General features: G+C 41.2%; 1 protein-coding gene across 12 annotated transcripts in view; it reads right to left on the reverse strand.

Moving 5' to 3' along the window:
• Window positions 1–25,563, reverse strand: part of plekha5 (pleckstrin homology domain containing A5) — a 435,482-nt gene that overhangs the window by 127,053 nt on the left and 282,866 nt on the right. For 10 of the 12 annotated variants that reach the window (XM_086010041.1, XM_086010040.1, XM_086010044.1 and 7 more), the window contains 4 exons: window positions 20,333–20,437; window positions 16,551–16,623; window positions 2,967–3,067; window positions 36–151 (listed from right to left, as the gene is read on the reverse strand). In XM_086010041.1, coding sequence (XP_085866167.1) covers window positions 36–151; window positions 2,967–3,067; window positions 16,551–16,623; window positions 20,333–20,437 — 395 coding nt within the window. The other 2 variants (XM_086010051.1, XM_086010052.1) reach the window with 2 other exon arrangements.

Consider the following 25,563-nt stretch of genomic DNA (forward strand, 5'->3'; position numbering starts at 1 on the left):
GGGGGCAGAGAAAAAAAATCAAACAGCAAATGTACCTCTTCACAGGTTCTGTTTGGACAAGGGCAGCTTCAATCATAGCCTTCATCCAGGACTCCATTTCCTTGGCTGTTTCCGTGTAGAAATAATAGGTCCGCATATTTGGATGAGCAGCCTGATCAGAAATGACAGTGATTACTAAGTTACGTGATTCCTGTAAAAAAAGAGAGAAGAAAATCAATGTATAGATAACACAAAATCACAATTACTCAAATGGAAATGGAAATAAATCCAGTGTCTTAGTACTAAGTAGAAATATTACATTTCCAACTCTACGAAAAATATTCCAGCATAATTACTATTATTCTTATATTAAAGTACACAGTAGAAACAGTAATTCTGTGCAATATTAAAACCATCTTCAATTGACTGGTTTCAAAAAAAAAATCCCCTCTAATTCTACATGTGTCCCTCTCTCTCACTGTATGGCTATTACATACTTTCTCATGTGGCTTCTATCTGTGTGTCTGATCTTCCCTCACTCTTTCTCCATCATGTTTTCTGCAAGTGGCTCCTTCTCTGCTCTTCTCTTTCTCTCCCAATGCCTTTCGATGCTTCTCACATCTATTACTACCAATGTACTCGATTTCTATGTCTTGCTTTTGTTGGCGCTGTTCCTAATTGCCTACCATGGAAAGTCTCTTCTGGCAAAGTTATTCCAATATACAAATTTACAACAAAACCAATGAAGAGGTGTATTGTGACCTCTGTTTGATTCTGCTGCTCCTAACCGGAGTCCTAATACTGCTGTATCTTCCCCACCACCTGCCTGTGTCTCAATGCTTAAAGAAGGGCACCAGTTGTTGCAGTTAACATGTATCCTGACTTTTAGCTCCTTTATCGTGCTGTTGGGCACAGTGCTTGGTTATCTGCGTAGGCAGGTGTAGAGAGGCAGCAACATTGAGTGGGCAAAGTTGTGCAAAATCAAAATCGTGTAATTTGAAAACAAAAAACACTTGCATAATATATTGACCTTTCTGGCTACATGTGGTTTACATCTCATCAGATCAGAAGTGAGTACTGGGCTGGGTGGGCACAGACAGTCCAGCAGCTGGTACAACATGCACAAGAGAGAGAGAAGCTGTGCCACTCGGGCTAAAGCCTGGGGTGCAGGATGCACTGGTGGAGTTGGGATGCTGGGAACAGGTTTTTCACACCAGAAATTGGTTCTTTTTTGTGCGAGGAATAGTTTAATTTTATTTAGCTTATGTGTGGTTTTTTTCGGAAGTAACTCATGTCAAGATGAAACTTGCCTTGCCGGACACAAAATGCCAAGGGTTTTGCAGATCAGGCAGATGCAAAGACTTTGCCCTAAGGCTAATGAATAGATGCACCTGGACGAGGTATGAACATTTGCTTGTCAAGTGACTCTATGCTTAAGCTTTTCCATTGTCTCTTTGTACTTGATTGATTGACAGCCTCTTGATCTGGTATATATCCAGCAGGCTTTACACCATATCTTCTGTTCAATTTTGATTGTGTCTAGGGCAATGTATGAGCTCTGTGCTGGAAGGCAAAAACGTTGCCTTACTCACACACAAATAGATCAGGAGGTCTAACAAAGTCAGTGTCCTCCACAGTTTTTTGGCCTATGTTGGAAAAAGATATTTTTAAATTCTTAGAAAACAACAAAGATTGAACCAGTCTTTTAAGAATTCATACCAGGATCTTGCCATTTTTGTTTTCTTCTGTAATGTGCAAATTCTTTAAATAAATTTGATCTGTAGCTTTAACCTGAATGATAATGATAGCATAGTGTTTTTTCCACCTGTCACGAGAGAAGGAGTATACAGTGAGAAGCCCCTGCAGCTTCCAGTCTGAATTATCTCAGTGAAAAGGTAACTGTTAGTCCTGTGGCATTCTAGTCCTCTTTGCAGCACACACAACAGTGTAAGTTTAATAATAATCATAATCACTTTATTGTCATTGATAGTGCACAAGTGCAGTACAACGAAATGTAGGCTTGTGATCACAGGAGGCATTGGACTGTCTAATGGAAACTGTAATTTGCTGTGAACACAAATAGAGTTGGGAGAGAGCCGAATTGCAACACTGACTGATTAAGTGGTTTTGATTGGCTGCTTAGTATTTTTTTGAAAAACAGATACTGGTTTGTGATCATTGTCTTTTGGTGAGTGATACATGAGCCAATCAGCATGTTTAGCACTCTATCAATTCGAGCCAGACACAAAACTTAGGTAGGTATTTGTAACAGAAACATCGAACATACTTACTTGGCTGTTTCAAGTGAATTTCCAACAGCTGTGAAACATCTAAAGAGTCCACCAGTTGCTCAAAAGTACAATTTCAGGTTGAAAATAAATAAAGATACATATATTAATAGTTATATCCCAATGATATTAGTAACTACAGTAATGCTTTTGGATATCACAACAGTTGGTTCAGGTTTAAATGAGATTATAAAAGAACAGAGTTCATTGGTCATTTCATCTTGCTATCAAAATTGCAACATTAATAATTGAGATCATGGTGAAAACAATACTGAAATTTGAAGGGAGATAATTTCAGAATTTATTTTCCAGGTGTTGAATCTGGGACCTCCCTTGTTGGGTACATTTTAAATTATTATAAACAATTAACAAATCGAATTTTGGATTTCTGATCACTACATACTTGTTAATCAGTATGATACATTAACATTCGGCTAGGTTAAAACATGGCTCCCTTCCCTCATTATAAAACATCCCAGCATTTCAAAATTGATTGTAAATCAGTCAAAACTCACACTTGTTCACTTAAAATAACTAAAAATAGATAGGTTTAAAGAAACGCTGCTTAGTGTACAAAGTGAGTTGGATACTTGCTACTGAAATAAATTCTAATGGTTTTGTTCTATTGGGCACTCCAACTTTAAGTTTTTAGAACACAATTCACACAGAAGGGACCATGTATGGAATGCAAACACTGACCTTAAATGCATATTTTCGATTTATATGATCTTCAGGGGTAACTGGAGCTACCTTAAAACTAGGCAGAAGAATGCTTCCCAGAATGCCTTCTTCCTTTTCATCTGCCAGGAAAGCAGCAAAATGAAAGCTCTTTCATTTCTTAGTTATTACAACAACTTGCAATTATATAGCACCTTTAACTTATAAACACATCCCAAAGCACGTCACAGAGGCGTAATCAGACAAAAATGGATGCCAAGACAAAGAAGGAGATATTAGATGGGGTAGCCTAAAGCTTCACTGAAGAGGTGGGTTTCAAGGAGGGTCTTAAAGGAGGAGAGGGAGGTGGAGAAGCTGGGGAGGGTGGGGGGGGGGGCGGGGTTAGGGAGGAAATTCCAGGGCCTGGATGGCTGAAGGCATGGCTGCCAATGGTGGGGCAAAGGGAGGGGGAATCCACAAGAAGCCAGTGAAAACAAGAGTGCGCAGAGGGATGGGGGCGGGCTGGTGGAGGTTACAGAGCTAGAGAGGGGATGAGGCCATGAAGATATTTAAACATGAGGGCGTGAATTATATATTGGAGGCAACATAGGTCAGTGAGGAGAGGGTTGATGGGTGCGTGGGACTTGGTGTGGGATTAAGAAACGGGCAGTAGGATTTTGGATGAAGTGAAGTTTATGGTGGATTGTAGGCCTGCCAAGAGAGTACTGGAATACATAAATCTGGAGGTGACAAAGGCATGGATAAAGGTTTCAGTGGCACATGGATTGAGGTCATCCACTTTGGACCTGAGAAAGACAAATTGGAATATTTTCTTAATGGTGAGAGACATGGGGCTGTTGAGGGGCAAAGGGATTTAGGTGTCCCTGTACCTAAATCACTATAAGCTAGTATACAGACATCCAACCTCATTACAGCTTCGGTCCAAACATGGACAAAGGAGCTGAATTCCAGAGGTGAGGTGAGAGTGACTGCCCTTGACATCAAGGCAGCATTTGACCGAGTGTGGCATCAAGGAGCCCTAGTACAACTGAAGTCAATGGAAATTAGGGGGAAAACGCTCCACTGGCTGGAGTCATACCTAGCACAAAGGAAGATGGTTGTGGTGGTTGAAGATCGATCATCACAGCCCTAGGACATCACTGCAGGAGTTCCTCAGAGCAGTGTCCTAGGCCCAACCATCTTCAGCTGCTTCATCAATGACCTTCCCTCCAACATAAAGTCAGAAATGGGGATGTTCGCTGATGACTGCACAGTATTCAGTGCCATTCACAACTCCTCAGATAATGAAACAGTCCATGCCCGGATGCAACAAGACCTGGACAACGTTTGGGCTTGGGCTGATAAGTGGCAGGTAACATTCGCGCCACAGAAGTGCCAGGCAATGACTATCTCCAACAAGCGAGAGTCTAACCACCACCCCTTGACATTCCCATCGCCAAATTCCCCACCATCAACATCGTGGGGGTCACTATTGACCAGAAACTTAACTGGATCAGTCACATAAATTCTGTGGCAACAAGAGCAGGTCAGAGGCTCGGTATTCTGCGGCGAGTGTCTCACCTCCTGACTCCCCAAAGCCTTTCCACCATCTACAAGGCACAAGTCAGGAGTGTGATGGAATACTCTCCACTTGCCTGGATGAGTGCAGCTCTAACAACACTCAAGAAGCTCGACACCATCCAGGACAAAGCAGCCCGTTTGATTGGCACCCCATTCACCACCTTAAACATTCACTCCCTCCACCACCGGCGTACCGTGGCTGCAGTGTGTACCATCTACAAGATGCACTGCAGCAACTTGCCAAGGCTTCTTCGGCAGCACCTCCCAAACCCGTGACCTCTTCCACCTAGAAGGACAAGGGCAGCAGGCGCATGGGAACACCACCACCTCCAAATTCCCCTCCAAGTCACACACCATCCTGACTTAGAAGTATATCGCCGATCCTTCGTCGTCGCTGGGTCAAAATCTTGAACTCCCTCCCTAACAGCACTGTGGGAGTACCTTCACCACACGGACTGCAGCGGTTTAAGGCGGCGGCTCACCACCACCTTCTCAAGGGCAATTAGGAATGGGCAATAAATGCTGGCCTTGCCAGCGACGCCCACATCCCATTAGCGAATTTTAAAAAAGTAATCAAAAAGGCTAATTGGAATGTTTACCTCAATGGGGTTGGAATACAAAAGGGAGGAAGTTATACTTCAGTTGTACAGAGCCTTGGTCAGACCCCATTCAAGCGTACTGCATTCAGTTATGGGCATCCGGATCACAGGAAGGATATATTGGCCTTGGGAGGGGCTACAGCACAGATTCACGAGAACAAAACCAGGGCCTAAAGGGTTAAATTATGAAGATAAGTTGCATAAAAGTTGGGTTGTATTCCCTTTGAGTTGAGAAGGTTCAGGGATGATCTAATTGAGGTGTTTAAAGTGATAAAAGGATTTGTTTGAGTAGATACAGTGAAGCTATTCCCTATGGTGGGAAAATCCAGAACAAGGGGATATAATCTTCTAATTAGAGCCAGGCCATTTAAGAGTGAAATAAGGAAGCACTTTTTCCACAAAAAGGGTAGTGGAAATGTGAAATTTTCTCCCCCAAAAGGCAGGGTTATTTGAAATTTTTAAGACCAAGATTGACAGGTTTTAGTTAGGTAAGGGTATCGAGGGATATGAATCAAAGACGGGTAAATGGAGTTGAGGTACCGGTCAGCTATGATCAAATTGAATGGTGGAACAGGCTCAAGGGGCTGAATGGCCTACTCCCGTTCCTGTAACCAAATGTTTATACACCCACATCCAATTCTAGTTTCACACCATGTTCACTGCAACTGTTCTTCCCCCCAAGACTTGCTGCACTAGCTTCTTATTCATTTTATTCTGTTATACAATTTACTTCCTACAGTTAAAATTTGAGTAGCTTAAATGAAAAATGTAATTAGTGCAATTTATTTTAAAATCTTATTTGGCAAGTTTAATTTTTTTCACAAACATGTTAGCACAATAAACAAAAGCCATTTCTGTAAACATGACATATTTGCATAGTCTCCATTATTTGGTACGCAAAGTGGCTCAATTTTTAGCAGGAGACATTTCCGAAGTATGACTGCTTTAATCGTTATTTCTGATCAAGAATCTAGTTAACAGTGAAGGAAAATTCTAGCTTTCATTGTGGGTATGAAAAGGAGCTACAGGCTGCCTCAAATAATTAGGAAGCAACTGCCAATAGCAATGAGCATTTATGATTTATAACCAATGGTTTAGACCTGCAAAAACATTATGACTGATGCAGAATAATCTGCAGCAAAAAGCATGTCAGAAAAGCACCATGGAAAATTCTTTCACAAAAAGCATGTACGAAGAAGCTGTACATCGCAAATTAGTAAAGCGTACAGAAGGCAAATGCACTCAGGATATGTCCAAGTACAAAACATATATTGTGCTGACACTTGACAGATAGCTGTCCAAATAAAAGCTGTATGACTATATCACTGTCCTCAATGTGACAGTTTAAAAGACAAATACAATTCCCAGATCAATGCTAATGATGTGAAAACCAGGCATGCAAAAGATCTAGTACCCTGGACACCTCCATGTGTAGTGTATAACAGTGAGCTGAATATTAACACATATGAAACCCCTTACAAGAGACTGAGCATCTATGTCTAAGAATGCAATATCAGGTCAGTTGGTATACTCTGTGCTCAGCTTCAGCTGTGGATAAAATAGTTCATTCATCTGGTGACTCTGAGTAACATGGTGGGATTTTGTAACTGATTCCCTGACATAGTAAGCTTGTGAATTTAGCCAGGGGAGAATAAGAGCTCAAAAGTTACCAGAGGTAAGGACAAGTGAGAAAATAATATTTCCATTTATAAATCAAAGATGCTTGGCAGACGTTTCCTACAGAGGAACAATATGCTTCTCTGTAGTACCATAATAATGAACATATCCCAGCCATCCAGTATTGACGAGCCATTAAATTAACAATGCTCTTGAAAAATGTTCTGATGAACTTATCAGCAGAAATGGACACTGGAGCAATGAGGCAATTAAGTTGAAAGGCACTCATTACAATTCAGTAGAATTATGTGTTGTAACACTTTCTTTCTACTGACGATCAGTAGAAATACTAAACATAGTAATTCTTAGTAATCTGCATATTTAATGAGCCATACAAAATGCTTGAAGAATAAGTAATTACTATATAAACTAATTAATGTTGGGAAAGAAAATTGCAAAATGTTTTAGTACAGTCCTGCAAGTATATGAAAATGTTTGTAGCGACATCAATAGTATTTCAATAAGGTACTTAATTTTTAAAAATAATTTTCAAACTATTATGGCCAATTAAAAAAATGCTCACCAATGCAAGGAATGGCACACTCTCACTCTCTCAGAATCGTTATTAAAACTCCCAGGACATTCATAGAATGCACATTATAGACAGTGTAAGCTACATCCACTACCTCAACAGAAACCCTACTGCACCAGTGCAAATGTTTACACTTCCCACATCATCTATTTGTTAATTGAGCCTGCCAACTTATGCAAAATCACGGGCAGTTTTGTTATGGGTCTCGAGCCATTCAGAAATGGATCAAGGCTGATCAACCTCGTTGCACATAGGATTATTGCAGCTTACATAAAGATAACTTTCATTCAATCTCTCGGGGCTGACTTTGAACCCAGGTTCCAGAGATGGAAGAGTTTGAAAGCTCATGGCACCATTTCAGGGCCAATGGAAAAAAAACAAGTCAATCAAGACATACAACAGAGACTTCAAAGGACACTTTTGGATCCTCAACTTCAGTTTACCAACCAAGGGAGGGAGAAACTTAAAACCATCACTATCACTAGAGAAAAAGTACTTGACAAACTAATGGGACTAAGGGCCTGCATCCTCGGGTCTTAAAAGAAGTGGCTGCAGAGATAGTGGATGGTAATCTACCAAAATTCCCTGGATTCTGGAAAGGTCCCAGTGGATTGGAAAACTGCAAATGTAACGCCACTATTCAAGAAAGGAGGGAGACAGAAAGCAGGAAACTATAGGCCAGTTAGCCTAACATCTGTCTTTGGGAAAATGCTGGAGGAGTCCATTATTAAGGAAGTAGGAGCAGTACATTTAGAAATCATAATACAATCAAGCAGTCAACATGGTTTTATGAAAAGGAAATCATGTTTGACAAATTTACTAGAGTTCTTTGCGGATGTAACGAGCAGGGTGGATAAAGGGGAGCCAGTAGATGTAGTGTATTTGGATTTCCAAAAGGCATTTGATAAGGTGCCACATAAAAGGTTACTGCAGAAGATAAGAGCTCATGGTGTTGGGGGCAATATATTAGCATGGATAGAGGATTGGTTAACTAACAGAAAGTCGGGATAAATGGGTCATTTTCAGGTTGGCAAACTGTAACTAGTGGGGTGCCACAGGGATCAGTGCTGGGGCCTCAACTATTTACAATCTATATTAATGGCCCGTATTTTCCGATCGGAGGCTTCCTGCGTGCGGAGGCCTCCGATCCGGAAAGAATTTACGCCCTTACCTGAGGGCTCCGGACATTTCTGCTCCTGGGCCTCTCCACTACGAAATGCGCAGGGCCCAGGTATCCCAGGGGCACATGCGGTTCGCAAGCGTCCCTGGGATCATGTGGGCCATGGGGAACCAATGAAAGAGGGGAATCCCTCTTCATACTTTTGACAGGGGTCTCAGCTTAGACCCATCAAAAGTATGAATGGAGATCACTCCAAAAATACATCAAAACATTAAATAATTTTTTTTTAAATCACATTTTTAAAATTAGTTAAAATGACAAATTAAATATTTTAAACAAGAATTTAATTTTTTGAAACAAAAATTAAGCTTTTTACGGAGCTAAAAATAAACTTAGCTTTTTTAAAAGTATTTTTAAATTCTAAATGAGAGAAACACTTTTTTTTTTAAAAAAGGATTTCAGTGGGCGGAGGTTCTGCAGAAAGCGGAACTCTCCACCCGCAGAGGCCCTTCTCCAGGGCAGGCGTGCGATCTGTCAAGAGGTAAAATCCAGCCCAGAGAGTCTGCAAAGGGATATAGATAGGTTAAGTGAGTGGGCAATAATTTGGCAGATGGAGTATAATGTGGGAAAATGTGAGGTTATCCACTTTGGTAGGAAGAAAAAGCAAAATATTATTTAAATGGAGAGAGAGACTACAGAATGCTGCGGTACAGAGGGATCTGGGAGTCCTCGTACATGAAACACAAAAAGTTAGCATGCAGGTACAGCAAGTAATTAGGAAGGCAAATGGAATGTTGGCCTTGAAAGCAAGGGGGATGGAGTATAAAAGTAAGGAAGTCTTGCTACAACTGTACAGGGCGCTGGTGAGACCACACCTGGAGTACTGCGTGCAGTTTTGGTCTCCTTATTTAAGGAGGGATATACTTGCATTGGAGGCAGTTCAGAGAAGGTTCACGAGGTTGATTCCGGAGATGAAGGGGTTGTCTTATGAGGAAAGGTTGAGCAGGTTGGGCCTATACTCATTGGAGTTTAGAAGAATGAGAGATGACCGTATTGAAACATATAAGATTCTGAGGGGCTTGGCGGGGTAGATGCTGAGAGGATGTTTCCCCTCGTGGGGGAATCTAGAACTAGGGGGCACAGTTTCAGAATAAGGGGTTGCCCATTTAAAATGGAGATGAGAAGGAATTTCTTCTCTCAGAGGGTCGTGAATCTTTGGAATTCTCTATCCCAGAGAGCTGTGGAGGCTGGGTCATTGAATATATTTAAGGTGGAGATAAACAGATTTTTGAAAAACAGGGGAGTCAGGGGTTATGGGGAGCGGGTGGGGAAGTGGAGTTGAGGCCAAGATCAGATCAGCCATGATCTTATTGAATGGCGGACCAGGCTCAAGGGGCCGAATGGCCTACTCCTGCTCCTATTTCTTATGTTCTTATGTAAGCAAGTTGTAAATCCTGCATTATCCTGTAATTAAAATACCAAGATTACAGTGCAAGTCTTGTCACCTGTTTTTTCTTTTGCTGTGCTCACCTAAACAGACTTTGATGTACAAACCTCAAACCTAAAAGAAACAGGAGTTCTGGTTTCTGAATTTCCCAATGAGCAATCTATCTTTTGGTTGATACATCAGTTTACCAAGACACCAAATGCTACATTCTTTTGAATCAATAGTTAATCATCATTAGTGTCAAGATTTATGATTTAAACATTTAGAATAATTTATGCTGTCAGTTTCTTTATTACCTTATGACCTCTTTAAAAAGTCAGCTGACATATATGATTTAGTGCAACTCTTAAGGGTTTATGAATCAACTGGGTTATATTTCAGGTGCCCTCAAGAAAACTTTCATTCTATGAAAACATGCAAAAGCTTTTCACGCAGGGAAGTTATGATGATCTGGAATGCACTGCCTGAAAGGGTGGTGGAAGCAGATTCAGTAGGGAATTGGAGATATACCTGAAAAGGAAAAATTAGCAGAGCTACAGGGAAAGAGCAGGGGAGTGCGACTAATTTGATACTCTTTCAAATAACCAGCACAGACACGATGGGCTGAATGGTCTTCTTCTGTACTGTAAGGTTCGATCTGAAAACTCATAGAACCTTTCACAAGCATGCAGTTTTTTCCAAAGTCATTTGTTTTATTACTTTGGGTAGCTTAACTTTGCAATTATTGCTCTTTGGGATTTAGGCAAAAGGAAAAACTAGAAAATACAGGAAACTTTGTGATATCCGGCACTGACGGGGCCGGCGTGTTGCCGATCTATCAAAACTGCCGGACATACAAAGTTAATGTTGAAGCATACGGAGGTTTTCATCTCCGTATCTGACAACAAACACTGTTGCTTAGCGACAGCTTCTAAAGAGTCGGCTGCAGCTGCAAGCGTCTCTAGCTGAAGCTGTTGCTATAGCTACAGACCTTGCAGTGCCTGACTGGGGAAAAAAAAAAGAACGAGATCTAAAAAAACTTATAGAAAACGGCTCCTGATTTTTGCCGTTAGATCGAGTATTCCGAACATACAACCTCCGGATAAATAAAGTTTCCTGTAGTTTGCGTTGCTCAGTTTCCTGTTACCCTGCAAATTCGTTGTGAGTTGAAATTTCTTGGTTGCTCAATTTCAGCAATATACCATATTAGTTTTTAAACTAGTGCTGTCCTGGCAATTCAGTAAAGAAAGTACTTGCATTTATGCAATGCCTTTCATGTCTTCAGAACACCCTAATGTGCTTCAAAGCCAATAGTCACTGTATGTAAGCAAACATGACAATTTGCACACTGTAAGGTCCCACAAACAGCAAATCAGATAAATGACAGTTAATTTGTTTTGATTATGTTGATTGACAGATAAATGTTGGCCAGGACACCAAGAGAACTCCCCTGCTGTTCTTTGAATAGTGCCAATGGATCTTGTACGTCCACCTAAGCAGGCAGATGGGACCTCAATTTAACATCTCATCCAAAACATGACAACTCTGTTAATGCAGCATTCCCTCAGTAATGCACTGAAGTGTCAGCTTTAGATTATCTGTTCAAATCCGTTAAGATTGAATTCAGAACCTTCTGACTTGGGCAAGTTGGCACCTTAAATAAGCAGAGTAGCAGCAGAATGAGATGCCAGGCTTAACTAATTGTAAATAAAGCTAGAGTAGGAAGTCAAAGGCTGTATAGTAGTTCATTGGTAAAGAGTCATTTTTTCCAGTATTACAACTACTACTGACCTATATCTTACTACTGGTGATCATTGTATAAACTGTTAAGAGTGAAGTGAAAGTAATTGGTTGGGTGAGTATCTTTGTAGAGACAGATTAAATCATATTTAGCTCAGTTTTATCAGCAGCCAAGAGACCAGAATTCTCTGTGGAAATTAGCTTTTTGAGGAAGTGATTGTATTTCTATCTTTGTCAAACATCTTAACATCAACAGTCTAGACAAGTATATAGGCAGGTTAAGTGAGTGGGCAAGACCATGGTAGATGGAATGTAACGTGGAGAAGTGTGAAGTTATCCACTTTGGTAGGAAAAATAGAAAAGCAGAATATTTTTTAAATGGTGAGAGACTGGGAAATGTTAGTATTCAAAGGGACCTGAATGTCCTTATACATGAATCACAAAGTTAACATGCATGTACAGCAAGCAATTAGGAAAGCAAATGGTATGTTAACCTTTATTACAAAGGGATCAGAATATAAGAGTAAAGAAGACTTACTACAATTATATAGGGCCTTGGTGAAACCACACTTGGAGTACTGTGCACAGTTTTGATTTCCTTACCCAATGAAGGATATATTTGCCTTGGAGAGAGTGCAACAAAGGTTCACTAGACTGATTCCTGAGATGAGGGGTTTGTCCTATGAGAGATTGAGTAGACTAGGCCTATATCCCTAGAGGTTAGAAGAATGAGATGTGATACAATTGAAACATATACATTTCTTAAAGGGCTTGACAGGGTAGATGCTGGGAAGATGTTCCCCTGGCTGGGGAGTCTAGAACAAGGGGTCACAGTCTCAGAATAAGGAGTTGGCCATTTAGGAGATGAGGAGAAATTTCTTCACTCAAAGGGTTGCGAATCTTTGAAATTGTCTGCCTCAGAGAGCTGTGGATGCTCAGCCATTGAGTATATACACGACAGAGATCGATAGATTTTTGGATACTAAGGGAATCAAGGGATCAATCTGAAACTAGGGTCCTAAATTTAAATAAAGGAAACTACGAAGGTATGAGGAGTGAGTTGGCCATGATAGATTGGGGAGCTTCATTAAAAGGCATGACGGTGGATTGGCAATGGCTAACATTTAAGGAACGAATGCATGAATTGCAACAGTTATACATTCCTTTCTGGCACAAAAACACAAAAGGAAAAGTGGCCCAACCATGGCTAACAAAAGAAATGAAGGATAGTATTAGATCCAAAGAGGAGTCATATAAAGTTGCCAGAAAAAGTAGCAAGCCTGAAGATTGGGAGCAGTTTAGAATTCAGCAAAAAAGGACCAAGAGATTGATTTAGAGGGGAAAAATAGAGTATGAGAGTAAACTTGCAAGGAACATAAAAGCGGATTGCAAAAGCTTCTACAAGTATGTAAAAAGAAAAAGATTAGTGAAGACAAATGTAGGTCCCTTACAGTCAGAAACAGGAGAATTTATAATGGAAACAAGGAAATGGCAGAGCAATTAAATAAATACTTTGGTTCTGTCTTCACGGAAGAGGACACAAATAACTTCCCAGAAATGCCAGGGAACCAAGGGTCTAGTGAGAAGGAGGAATTAAAGGAAATTACTATCAGTAAAAAAAAGAGTGCTGGAGAAATTAATGGGACTAAAAGTCGATAAATCTCAAGGACCGGATGACCTACATCCTAGGGTTTTGAAAGAGGTGGCCATTGGGATAGTGGATGCATTGGTTGTCATCTTCCAAAATTCTATAGATTCTGGAACGCTTCCTGCAGATTGGAGGATAGCAAATGTAACCCCGCTATTTAAGAAAGGAGGGAGAGAGAAAACGGGGAACTACAGACCTGTTAGCCTCACATCAGTAGTTGGGAAAATGCTGGAATCTATTATAAAGGATGCAATAACTGGGCACTTAGAAACTAATAGTAAGATTGGGCAGAGTCAACATGGATTTATGAAGGGGAAGTCCTGTTTGATAAACCTATTGGAGTTCTTTGAGCATGTGACTAGTGGAGTAGACAAAGGGGAACCGGTAGATGTGGTGTATTTGGATTTTCAGAAGGCCTTCGAAAAGGTCCCACACAAGAGGTTGGTGAACAAAATTAGGGCACATGGAATTGGGGGTAATATACTAGCACGGACTGAGAATTGGTTAACAGACAGAAAACAAAGAATAGGGATAAACGGATCTTTTTCAGGATGGCAGGCTGTGGGCTGTGGGGTACCGCAAGGATCGGTGCTTGGGCCCCAGCTATTCACAATCTATATGAATGATTTGGATGAGGGGACTAAATGTAGCATTTCCAAATTTGCTGATGACACAAAGCTAGGTGGCAGCGTCAGTTGTGAAGAGGATGTGAAGAGGCGTCAAGGGGATCTCGACAGGCTCAGTGTGTGGGCGTGAACATGGCAGATGGATTATAACGTGGATAAATGTGAAGTTATCCACTTTGGTAGAAAAAACAGAAAAGCAGAGTATTTCCTAAATGGTGAAAGATTGGGGATTGTAAATGCTCAAAGGGACCTGGGTGTCCTTGTACATGAGTCACTGAAAGTGAATGTGCAGGTGCAGCAAGCCATTAGGAAGGCAAATGGTATGCTGGCCTTCATTACAAGAGGATTTGAGTACAGGAGTAAAGAAGTCTTACTCCAATTATATAGGGCCTTGGTAAGACCACACCTGGAGTATTGTGTACAATTTTGGTCTCCTTACCTAAGGAAGGATATACTTGCCATAGGGAGTGCAACGAAGGTTCACGAGATTGATTCTTGGGATGGCGGGTCTGACTGTCGTATGAGAAGAAATTGAGTAAACTAGGCCTGTATTCTCTTGAATTCAGAAGAATGAGAGGGGATCTCATTGAAGCATACAAAATTATTACAGGGCTTGATAGGATGCTGGGAGAATGTTTCCCTTGGCTGGGGAGTCTAGAACCAGGGGCCACAGCCTCAGGATAAAGGGTAGGCCATTCAGGACTGAGATGAGAAGAAATTTCTTCACACAGAGTGTGGTGAATCTTTGGAATTCTCTACCTCAGAGGGCTGTGGAGGTTCAGTCATTGGGTACATTCAAAACAGAAGTCGACAGATTTCTGACTAGTAAGGGCATCAAGGGATATGACGATAGGGCCTACGAATGGAGTTGAGGCAGAAGATCAGCCGTGATCTCATTGAATAGCGGAGGCTCGAAGGGCCAAATGGCCTACTCCTGCTCCAATTTCTTATGTTCTAACATGGATTTATGAAAGGCAAATCGTGTTTGACAACCCTACTGGAGTTTTTTTGAGGATGTAACTGGTAGAATAGATAAGGGAGAACCAGTGGATGTGGTGTATTTGGATTTTCAGAAGGCCTTTGATAAAGTCTCACATAAGATGTTAGTGTGCAAAATTAAAGCACATGGGATTGGGGGTAATATACTGGCACGGACTGAAAATTGGTTAACAGACAGGAAACAGAGAGTGGGAATAAATGGGTCTTTTTCGGGGTGGCAGGTGGTGACTAGTGGGGTACCGCAGGAATCAGTGCTTGAGCCCCAGCTATTCACAATATATATCAATGATTTGGATGAAGGAACCAAATGTAATATTTCCAAGTTTGCTGACGACATGAAACTAGGTGGGATTGTGAGTTGTGAGGAGGGTGCAAAGAGGCTTCAAGGCGATTTAGACAAGTTGAGTGAGTGGGCAAATACATGGCAGATGCAGTATAACGTGGATAAATGTGAAGTTATCCACTTCGGTAGGAAAAACAGAAATCAGAGTATTATTTAAATGGTGAGAGATTGGGAAATGTTGATGTACAAAGGGACCTGGGTGTCCTTGTACAGCAGTCACTGAAAGCAAACATGCAGGTGCAGCAAGCAGTTAGGAAGGCAAATGGTATGTTGGCCTTTATTGCAAGAGGATTTGAGTACAGGAGCAAGGATGTCTTACTACAGCTATATAGGGCATTGGTGAGACTACACCTAGAGTATTGTGTGCAGTTTTGGTCTCCTTACCCAAGAAATTATATACTTGCCATACTTGTTCACCTATCTGATTCCTGGGATGGTGGACTGTCGTATGAGGAGAGATTGGGTCGACTAAGCCTCTATTCACTAGAGTTTAGAAGAATGAGAGGGGATCTCATTGAAACGTATCAAATTCTGACAGGGCTAGACAGACTGGATGCAGGGAGGATGTTTCCCCTGGCTGGGGAGTGTAGAACGAGGCGTCACAGTCTCAGGATACGGGCTAGGACATTTAGGACTGAGATGAGGAGAAATTTCTTCACTCAAGAGTGTGGTGAACCTGTGGAATTCTCTACCACAGAAGACTGTGGAGGCCAAGTCACTGAATATATTTAAGAAGGAGATAGATAGATTTCTAGACACAAAAGGCATCAAGGGCTATGGGGAGAGAGCGGGAATATGGTATTGAGATAGAGGATCAGCCATGGCGGAGCAGGCTCGAAGGGCTGAATGGCCTACTCCTGCTCCTATTTTTCTATGTTTCTATATGGGGATAGTGCAGGAAGGTGGAGTTGAGGGAGAAGATCAGCCATGTTCTTATTGAATGGCGGAGCAGGCTCGAAAGGCCGAGTGGCCTACTCCTGCTCCTATTTCTTATGTTCTTATGTTCAGCATATTAACAACCAACAGTAACTCATGGTCCTGCCCCACCAAAAAAAAGTCATGTGGGGGCTTGATGTCTTGTTTGAATAGTGTCAGTAATACAAGTAGTGTTCTAACAAATATTTCACATGCATAAATCCTCCTAAATAGGTTGATTAATACAAGCAACAGCCGCAAACCTGGAGGAATTTTTACAAAACCTATTTTGAATAAAGCTGCAGATTTTCTCATTTAGCTTTCAAGTCAAATTATCATTTTTTTTTATTAAATGGTTTTCAAAGCTGAATTCTGCATTTCCTAAAAATGATCAGCATCTCTGCAGTTCAGTCATCTTACCTCTATAATAGAACAGGCACAGATCAGCAAGCACAAACCAGCGCTTCTTCCAGAGTTTCATACCAGTACTATCCTAAAAAACAATTACAAATGTTATATCAGGCATCTTCAATGGTTCAGCTATTTGTATCGTTGCTAATGCAGACCATTAAGTAGCTCTCATTAAGAGCAGTAATCGCCCATTTTGGTCAAAAACCCCAGCCCCATATCTGTATATGGTACGTAATCAGTGTCACTCCTGTTAATTGTATATTTCTTCCCTAACCTTTCCAGATAGTTACAGCTTCACTTGTGATCAAACTGGTGAGGGTTCAAAATAAAATCCTGCTATTCATGTCAAAATTACAGTAGGCTAGAAGTTACTTTATCAGACCACCCATCCTTTACTATAACTCATAGTATTTTAAGCAATATATTTTACATTCCAGTATAGACAGTTTTATAAATATACATTTATCTGGTCAGTAGAACTGACTCAAAAATGCAGGCAGTGAAATGGCCTTTGGTACAATTATTTAAGGTTCTGAGCAATTTTAGATACAACTAACAATTGTGGCTTAAAATGTATCCAAGATTGAGTGACTGTTTCTGAGGGGATCTTTATTCAGTTACATAAGAGGAAAAGGGAATGAACAATGAGATTACAAGCTTTACAATAATAGTCTACAGGAGTGCGAACTGGAAATACTGGTGGATGGATTACTGAAATAGTGCAGTGTACAGCAGCAGTAAAGACAGCATACAAGATCTTGGGGTGTACAACCAGAGGGATAGAGTACAAGTCTGGGGAAGTGGTACAGAGTTTGTACAGAAGATTGGTTTGGCTAAACTTGGAATATTGTACACAATTTTAGTTGCAGCGCCACAGTGGGAACATCCTGGCTTTGGAAAAAGTAGTGAAAGGCCAAAAGGATACAAAAAGTGGGAGTTACAGGAAAGAGGTTACAGGAATATTCAAGATTCTGAGTGGGATAAACAAATAGAACCCTAATAATAGATTTGGTATAGTCACAAACGCTGCAAGATTGTACGGCCTCAAATTCAAAAAAAGAAAACTGAACAGTTAAGATTTAATTACTTTGAGCAGAGGGTAGTCAGAATGTGGAATGCAGTGCTTGGGTGGGTGAGTAATAGATGAAGATTTACTCAGTGAACTCAAGAGAAATGGATGGATATTGGCACACTATTGGGAATATGAGGTGGAGTGGTGTATATTTCCATACTTCAGGGCTGGCCTGACGGACAGTAATGTTCTTCTGTGGCCCTGTATATTCCTATACTCCATTGAGGTAGGCCTATTTGCACTGTGATAGGAAAGCAACCACAGGAGAGAGACTTTTATTGGCCCAAAGAAATGGCAGACCAATTAAATACATACTTTGGTTCTGTCTTCACAAAGGAGGACACAAATAACCTCCCAGAGATGTCGGGGAACCTAGGGTCTAATGAGAGGGAGGAATTGAATGAAATCAGTATTTGTAGGGAAATGGTGTTAGGGAAATTGATGGGATTGAAGGTCGATAAATCCCCAGGGCCTGATAATCTACATCCTAGGGTACTTAAGGAAGTGGCCCTAGAAATAGTAGATGCATTGCTGGTCATCTTCCAAAATTCTATAGACTCTGGAACAGTTCCCATGGATTGGAGGGTAGCTAATGTTACCCCACTATTCAAAAAAGGTGGTAGAGAGAAAATGGGGAATTATAGACCGGGAGGCCTGACATCAGTAGTGGGGAAAATGCTAGAGTTCATTATAAAAGATGTAACAGCAGAACACTTGGCAAACAGTGACAGGATCGGACAAAGTCAACATGGATTTACAAAAGGTAAATCGTGCTCGACTAATCTACTGGAATTTTTTGAGGATGTAACTGGTAGAATAGATAAGGGAGAACTAGTGGATGTGGTGTATTTGGACTTTCGGAAGGCTTTTGATAAGGTCCCGCATAAGAAATTAGCGTGTAAAGTTAAGGCACATGGGATTGGGGGCAAGGTACTGACTTGGATAGAGAACTGGTTGGCAGACAGGAAGTAAAGAGTTGGAATAAACGGGTCTTTTTCCGAGTGGCAGGCAGTGGGTAGTGGGGTACCGCAGGGATCGGTCCTAGGACCCCAGCTATTCACAATATATATTAATGATCTAGACGAGGGAACTAGATGTAATATCTGCAAGTTTGCAGACGACACAAAGCTGGGTGGGCGTGTGTGCTGTGAGGAGGATGCCGAGAAACTCCAGTATGATTTGGACAGGTTGGGTGATTGGGCAGATGCATGGCAAATGCAGTATAATGTGGATAAATGTGAGGTTATCCATTTTGGTGGCAAAAACAGGAAGGCAGATTATCTGAATGGCAATAGATTGGGAGAAGGGGCAGTGCAACGAGACCTGGGTGTCCTTGTGCACCAGTCGCTGAAGGTAAGCATGCAGGTGCAGCAGGCGGTTCAGAAGGCAAATGGTATGTTGGCCTTCGTTGCGAGAGGGTTCAAGTACAGGAACAAGGATGTCTTGCTGCAGTTGTACAGGGCCTTGGTGAGACCACACCGAGTATTGTGTGCAGTTTTGGTCACCTTATCTGAGGAAGGATGTTCTTGCCATGGAGGGAGTGCAGCGAAGTTTCACCAGACTGAGACCTGGGATGGCAGGAATGACATATGAGGAGAGATTGGGTCGATTGGGCTTATACTCGCTGGAGTTTAGAAGAATGAGAGGGGATCCCATTGAAACTTATAAAATTCTATCAGGATTAGACAGACTAGATGCAGGAAGGATGTTCCCGATGGTCGTGGATTCCAGAACCAGGGGTCACAGTCTAAGGATAAAGGGTAAGCCATTTAGGACCGAGACGAGGAGGAATTTCTTCACCCAGAGAGTGGTGAACCTGTGGAATTCTCTACCACAGAAGGCAGTTGAGGCCAATTCATTAAATATATTCAAGGAGTTAGATATATTTCTTAAGGCTAAAGGGATCAAGGGATATGGGGAGAAGGCAGGGACAGGGTACTGAATTTGGATGATCGGCCATGATCTCACTGAATGGCGGAGCAGGCTCGAGGAGCCGAATGGCGTACTCCTGCTCCTATCTTCTATGTTTCTATATTAAATCAGGTATGAGACAGCATCCCATCCAGAATTAATCAATGAGATAATTAGGCCTCTCAGATTTTAATAGGAACTGCTGGTAGAGAGAGCAGAGTGAATGTTCTGATATAATTTTTTACATTAAAAGAACAGAGAAGTATCGTTTGTGACTGGTATGGTTTGAAATTCTATCATTTTGATAATCTTCTATTTAAATATAATTGTAAAAGTGGATGGCAGTACTGTGGAAGCTGTACTCAATCGGAGGAAATGAGTTGGAAGGTAATGTGGCCTTGTCTCATAGCATCTCTTTTCTTGGATTTTATCTGTCCCTGGATTATTCAGGGCAGGTTTGTACTGTTCAACATCACTCTGCCCTCAAGAAAACTGTCTCTTTGATCTACTCAGTTACCACTTGAGGAAACAACTGTTTGACAGCTTACTTTACCAAATTACAAATATATTTATAAATCTGAAATCTCAATTGTACCTCAAATGGCTGAAACATATTGGGAGGAAATATTGGCTAGTTTCTACTATTCTGTCTCAGCATACATGCATATTTCTGATGTTCTACCATTATTTCAATACATTAACACAGAAAAAAATGATTTTTAAAAAATAAATGGTATGCAACAACTGATCTCTCCCAAAGACCATGAGATGCGATACAATTCAAAAAGTGGTGTATACTTAGCAGTACCTGTTTGTAAAGCCAGCCACGTTTTATAACTGGAGCATTTGTATTCCTCTTAATAGAATTTGACCTTTTGCCAAAGTTGTGAATTTTCTTTGAAGGTCTTGATGACTGAATAAAAATTGAGAAAACAAATACTGAATCAGTAAAAAAAATTTTAAGAAGTGTGTCAAATAAATACTACAGTATAATAGAAAACGGTAATAAGCAAATTTGAGAAACTATGTAGTGACTAGCTGTTCATAAAGTGCACATCTAGCCAAATATTCTCTGCACAGTATGGTACAGAATGTTAGAATACTCCACTGATTTCTGTGCACTGCAGCAATATGCAGCTAAGAATGCTTCATGTTGGAAAAAGAAATGTCGTGACTTCACATTATCAAATGCATCTGTACGCAGATTTTACATTTTATTAAAAAAAATTACAATAAATTTCTAAGAAAACATTTGAGAGAATTATTTTACAAAGATTTTGTTCAAATCGCACAGTCATTTAGAAATCGTGCTCGCCTTCCCTGTTCATTCTCATGTCTTAGTTGAAGCCGTCTCTACAAAACTAACCTTTGCTTAGTTTTTTAATCTTCAGGTTCTCCTCCCTCTCTGCCATGGACTTGTTAGAGAAGCTATGTTAATTGAGATTGTAATAACAACAGAAAATGCTGGAAAAACTCAGCAGGCCAGGCAACATCCGTGGAGAGAAATTAGAGTCGACGTTTCGGGTCTAACCCTTTTTCAAAACTGGAAAGGAAATGAAATAGATCGAAAGGCAGGGCTGCGATAGGACAAAAGAAGTGAAGAGACATTAAGAGGTATTCAAAACGAGACGAGATGGTGATAGGACTAGTGGAGACAAAAGACGGCTGAGATTAGGTGTGAAATGTTCTGGCAGAATGAGAGATAGCTGCCATGTGGGAGAGAGAAAAAAAAAGGAAAGGGGGGCGGAGGAAAGGGAAAAATCAAAAGGGGTGGATAAAAAATATAAGTAAAAATGTAATGGGGCCGAGGTTATGATCTGAAATTGTTGAACTCAATATTGAGTTCAGAAGGCTGCAAAGTGCCTAATCGGAAGATGAGGTGCTGTTCCTCGAGTTTACGTTGAGCTTCCGTGGAACAATGCACGAGGCCAAGGACGGCGAGGTCCGAGTGGGAATGGAGCGGTGAATTAAAATGACAGGCGACTGGAAACTCGGGGTCACCCTTACGGACTGAATGGAGGTGTTCCGCAAAGCGGTCACCCAATCTGCGTTTGGTCTCCCCAATGTAGAGGAGACCGCATCGTGAGCAGCGAATACAGTATACTAGATTGCAAGAAGTACAAGTAAATCGCTGTTTCACCTGGAAGGGGTGTTTGGGGCCCTGGACAGTGGGAAGGGGGGAGGTATAGGGGCAGGTGTTACATCTCCTGCGCTTGCACAGGAAGGTGCCAGGTGAAGGGGAAGGGGTGCTGGGGGTGATAGAGGAGTGGACTTGGGTGTCTCGGAGGGAGCGGTCCCTACGGAATGCTGAGAGGGGAGGGGAGGGGAAGATGCGTTTGGTGGTGGGATCACTTTGGAGGTAGCGGAAATGGCGGAGGACGATCCGTTGAATGTGGAGGCTGGTGGGGTGAAAGGTGAGGACAAGGGGAACCCTATCGTGGTTCCGGGAGGGAGGGGCAGGGGTGAGGGCAGAAGTGCAGGAAATAGAACGGACACGGTCGAGGGCCGTGTCAACCACGGTAGAGGGGAATCCTCGGTTGAGGAAAAAGGAAGACATGTCGGAAGCACTGGTGTGGAAGGTGGCATTGTCGGAGCAGATGCAGCGGAGACGGAGAAACTGAGAGAATGGAATAGAGTCCTTACAGGAGGCGGGGTGGGAGGAAGTGTAGTCCAGGTAGCTGTGGGAGTCAGTGGGCTAGTAGAAGTGAGATTGTGTTTGGGTTCCATCTTGTACTGAGTACTCCATTTTGTTATTAAAAGGCAGTGTCTACAGAAGACTGCTGAAACAGGTAGCATGTGGAACATGTCCACAATCAGCTTGGACCTTCAAGGCCCCTTTCTGGAGTCATAACGGATAGTTGCTTGTTGTATGTGTAGTTCTGACATTCTGATAGATAAATCTATCTGTCCTAGGTTTCTACCCTAATTGTAGTTAGATAGGGCAGCTTATGAGTGAAGGGTGTGCATCTCTACCATAGAGACAGCGAATCTCTGGCATGCTGAGCTAAAAGAAGTTAATATAAACCAGGGGTAAAGGTCATGGAAGAGGTAAGTTATAATGGCCTGGACCTAAGGGAATTGTAACGTGAATGGAGGGAGATCGAGTGTTGAGCACCCTGCCATTGAGCTCAGCAACTGTACCGGGAGGTTTCCCGCAGCCTTTGCATCATCGTGTGTCTTATCTGTGAGGATCATTTCCTCTAATTAATCTAGAAGTGAAAGACTCTGACTAGAACTTTCATTCCTGGCACAGAGACAGCTCCAAGCTTTTCTCCCCAGACTAGTCCCTAAACAAGTGGCACAGGAAAGCCACAGTCAAATCCCTGCCTGTTACTTTAAGACAACTGTAAGATGGAGGACAACTGTACAGCTTGGTTCACCTTTCGATTTTTAGTTCCACTTACAGGAAGCAACTTTGTTCATCTCCCTGATGATCCAGCTAAAACTTTCAAGTCAAGAAACCAAGAATGGCACTGCTCCACAACAACATATCACTGGCTACTCCTTCAAATTATTAAAGTCACTGTATTTGAAAGTGTACGCTGAAACTCAATGGTCCACATAGAGACTTCATGAATCTGACATTTATATTCCTATATAAATAAACTAGCAATGTTAGTTATAACCCAACCATAAGTTATTGCAGGCTAAGCAGAACAAACTTCCTTGTGTGTTCTACACAATCAATGCAAATCCCTTACGAGTTCCAATCTAGACTAACATGTAATCCACTGACCAAATGCTGCTGAGGTTGGAATGTTCATTGGTAAGTCATTATTCAACGAAGCAATGTAGAAATGTTGCAGCAATTAACTACATGGAGGCCATCAATTTTAAACCCTCAAACCCTGTACAAACACGGCATTAAAATACATTGAGTGGTGCTTTGTACTCCAGAGAAAGCTGCTTCAGCCATCAAAATCTCCCACTCATGCATTAATACTTACCAGTGCATCATCTGCCACACCATTTTACACTTGTACCTCAATCACTAAGTATTAGCAAGGTACAGTCCAAGGTCTGGAATATTAATGCTACTGTAGACCCTGCATCGCAATATGTGGCACCTTTATTCTGGTAATGCCCCTGACATTTCCTCCCCTGTACAGTCAGGTAAAATCATAAATCCCAGTATCAGTCCAAGCACACATCAATGCCCTCAATATACCAGGACTTTCACACCACTTTCATGTTTCTACGAAAATGCCACACATAAACTAATGCTCCCTTAGCATTTCCGATTGTGCTTGCATCGATATCTAACAACGGTGCTGGTCGTACACTGGAGTAGCATTTTACTGGTCCCATTGTACTGAGGAGCCAACATAACACTCCAAGATATATTATGGATCAACTCAATTTATACTGGCATGAGCCTCATTCCTCAAATCAACAGCAATGCACTCTGCAACATATGCCAACCAGATAATAATGACCATTCCGGCTTCCTCCAAAACCCACAGCACAATCCTATATACATGAATGTAAGACAGGGTACACTGTGTATGGGCCTGAATATGTACAGTACAAACTGGAGCAGCTGCTGTGCACAGTCAGCATTATCTTGTCAGTAGAACTGAAATTCATGAAATATCAGCAAAGAAAGATGCGAGGTGATAACCAGGCGTAACAGCACTGTTATACTGAAGTAAATAACACTGCAATCATACTCACACCTTCAAAAAAAGACACATTTTGCATTATTCTTTGTTGCAAAGGGTTTACACTAGTTTTATTGGACAGTTTCAATCTATGCTAGTTCATTGTGAAACAGTGCAATCCGAAGCGTAACCTTAGAAAGCACTACAGCGGCAAATCAATGCAAAACAAAGAAAAAAGACTTGGATTTATACAGTGCCTTTCACAAACACCAGACGTCCCAAAGCGCTTTACAGCCAATTAAGTACTTTTGAAGTGTAGTCATTGTTGTAATGTAGGAAACCACAATACTAGTTGACCAAAAAGCTACAGTCAGATACAGTCAGACCGAATAAATGACATCTATCTATGAGGGGACGGTGAACGTAGTTTTTTTATTTAACAGATCAGCGTCCCTTAACACATTGTATCGGCATAGAAGCCACTCACTCAGAGCTTCCATGAGTAGCTTGAATACATTTTTACATTACTATCAATATACTAATTTTTACAGATTAGTCTGCAAAGAGACAATATAATATGGTATAGAACACAGTCCAGGTTTTTGAATGACTCAATGTACTCTGTCATAATAGTGTTATGTCACTATTTTTAATGAAATGCCAAAAGTCTAAGATCAACGGCACTTGGAATTACAGAACATATTGCTGGATGATTCATTAGCAGAGTCAAATAGTACAGGTGCCCAATTTAAAACCTCTTCACAGCTGAAACTGCAATATAATCAAATTACAGGTTAGGTTGCAAGTCTTCAGAACAAGGTATAGTTTGGGATTCTCAAACTGTACTAGTTCAAATTTTGATGTTGCTTCAAAATCAAATTGACCATCTTTGAATTTAATTTGATGTTGATGAATACCCATACTTAATTCAGCTTTTTAGTTTACAATTCAGCTTCTTGTCAAGCACATTGACACTTACAAAAAAAGCAACATATTTATAATCCAGTTACTTCACTAAACAGACACTGAATTATTTAAATCACATCTTGCAAAAATACAGTTACTCTATTGAACAACATCACTGATCAAGAATAATTGACAGCTGCAGTCCATTTTAATTCAATTTTCCATCATCATTTGGAGGCCTGCAATGTAGTGGGCAGAGACTTGACAAGAAACTTCAGCAGAAATAAAGCAAATCAGAAAGGTGGCTTTGTTCTGACATCCCTATTTTCTTCTGGATGATGGCAAATTTCTTCTCCAGGATTTGGTTTCAGAGTTCATTGACTATGTTGCGAACTATTCAGTATTAAAATGGCCATCATCGTACACCTATTTTGAGGTACAGGAAACTTCTATTTATCCGGAGGTTAAATGTCCGGAAAGCTCTATCTACCGGCAAAATTCAGGAGTCGGTTCAGATAATTTTTTTTCTTTT

Source organism: Somniosus microcephalus, chromosome 17, assembly GCF_052327205.1.
Source record: "Somniosus microcephalus isolate GS21.2 chromosome 17, FLI_Smic_1.0, whole genome shotgun sequence".
In the NCBI taxonomy this organism is placed as follows: Eukaryota; Metazoa; Chordata; class Chondrichthyes; order Squaliformes; family Somniosidae; genus Somniosus; species Somniosus microcephalus.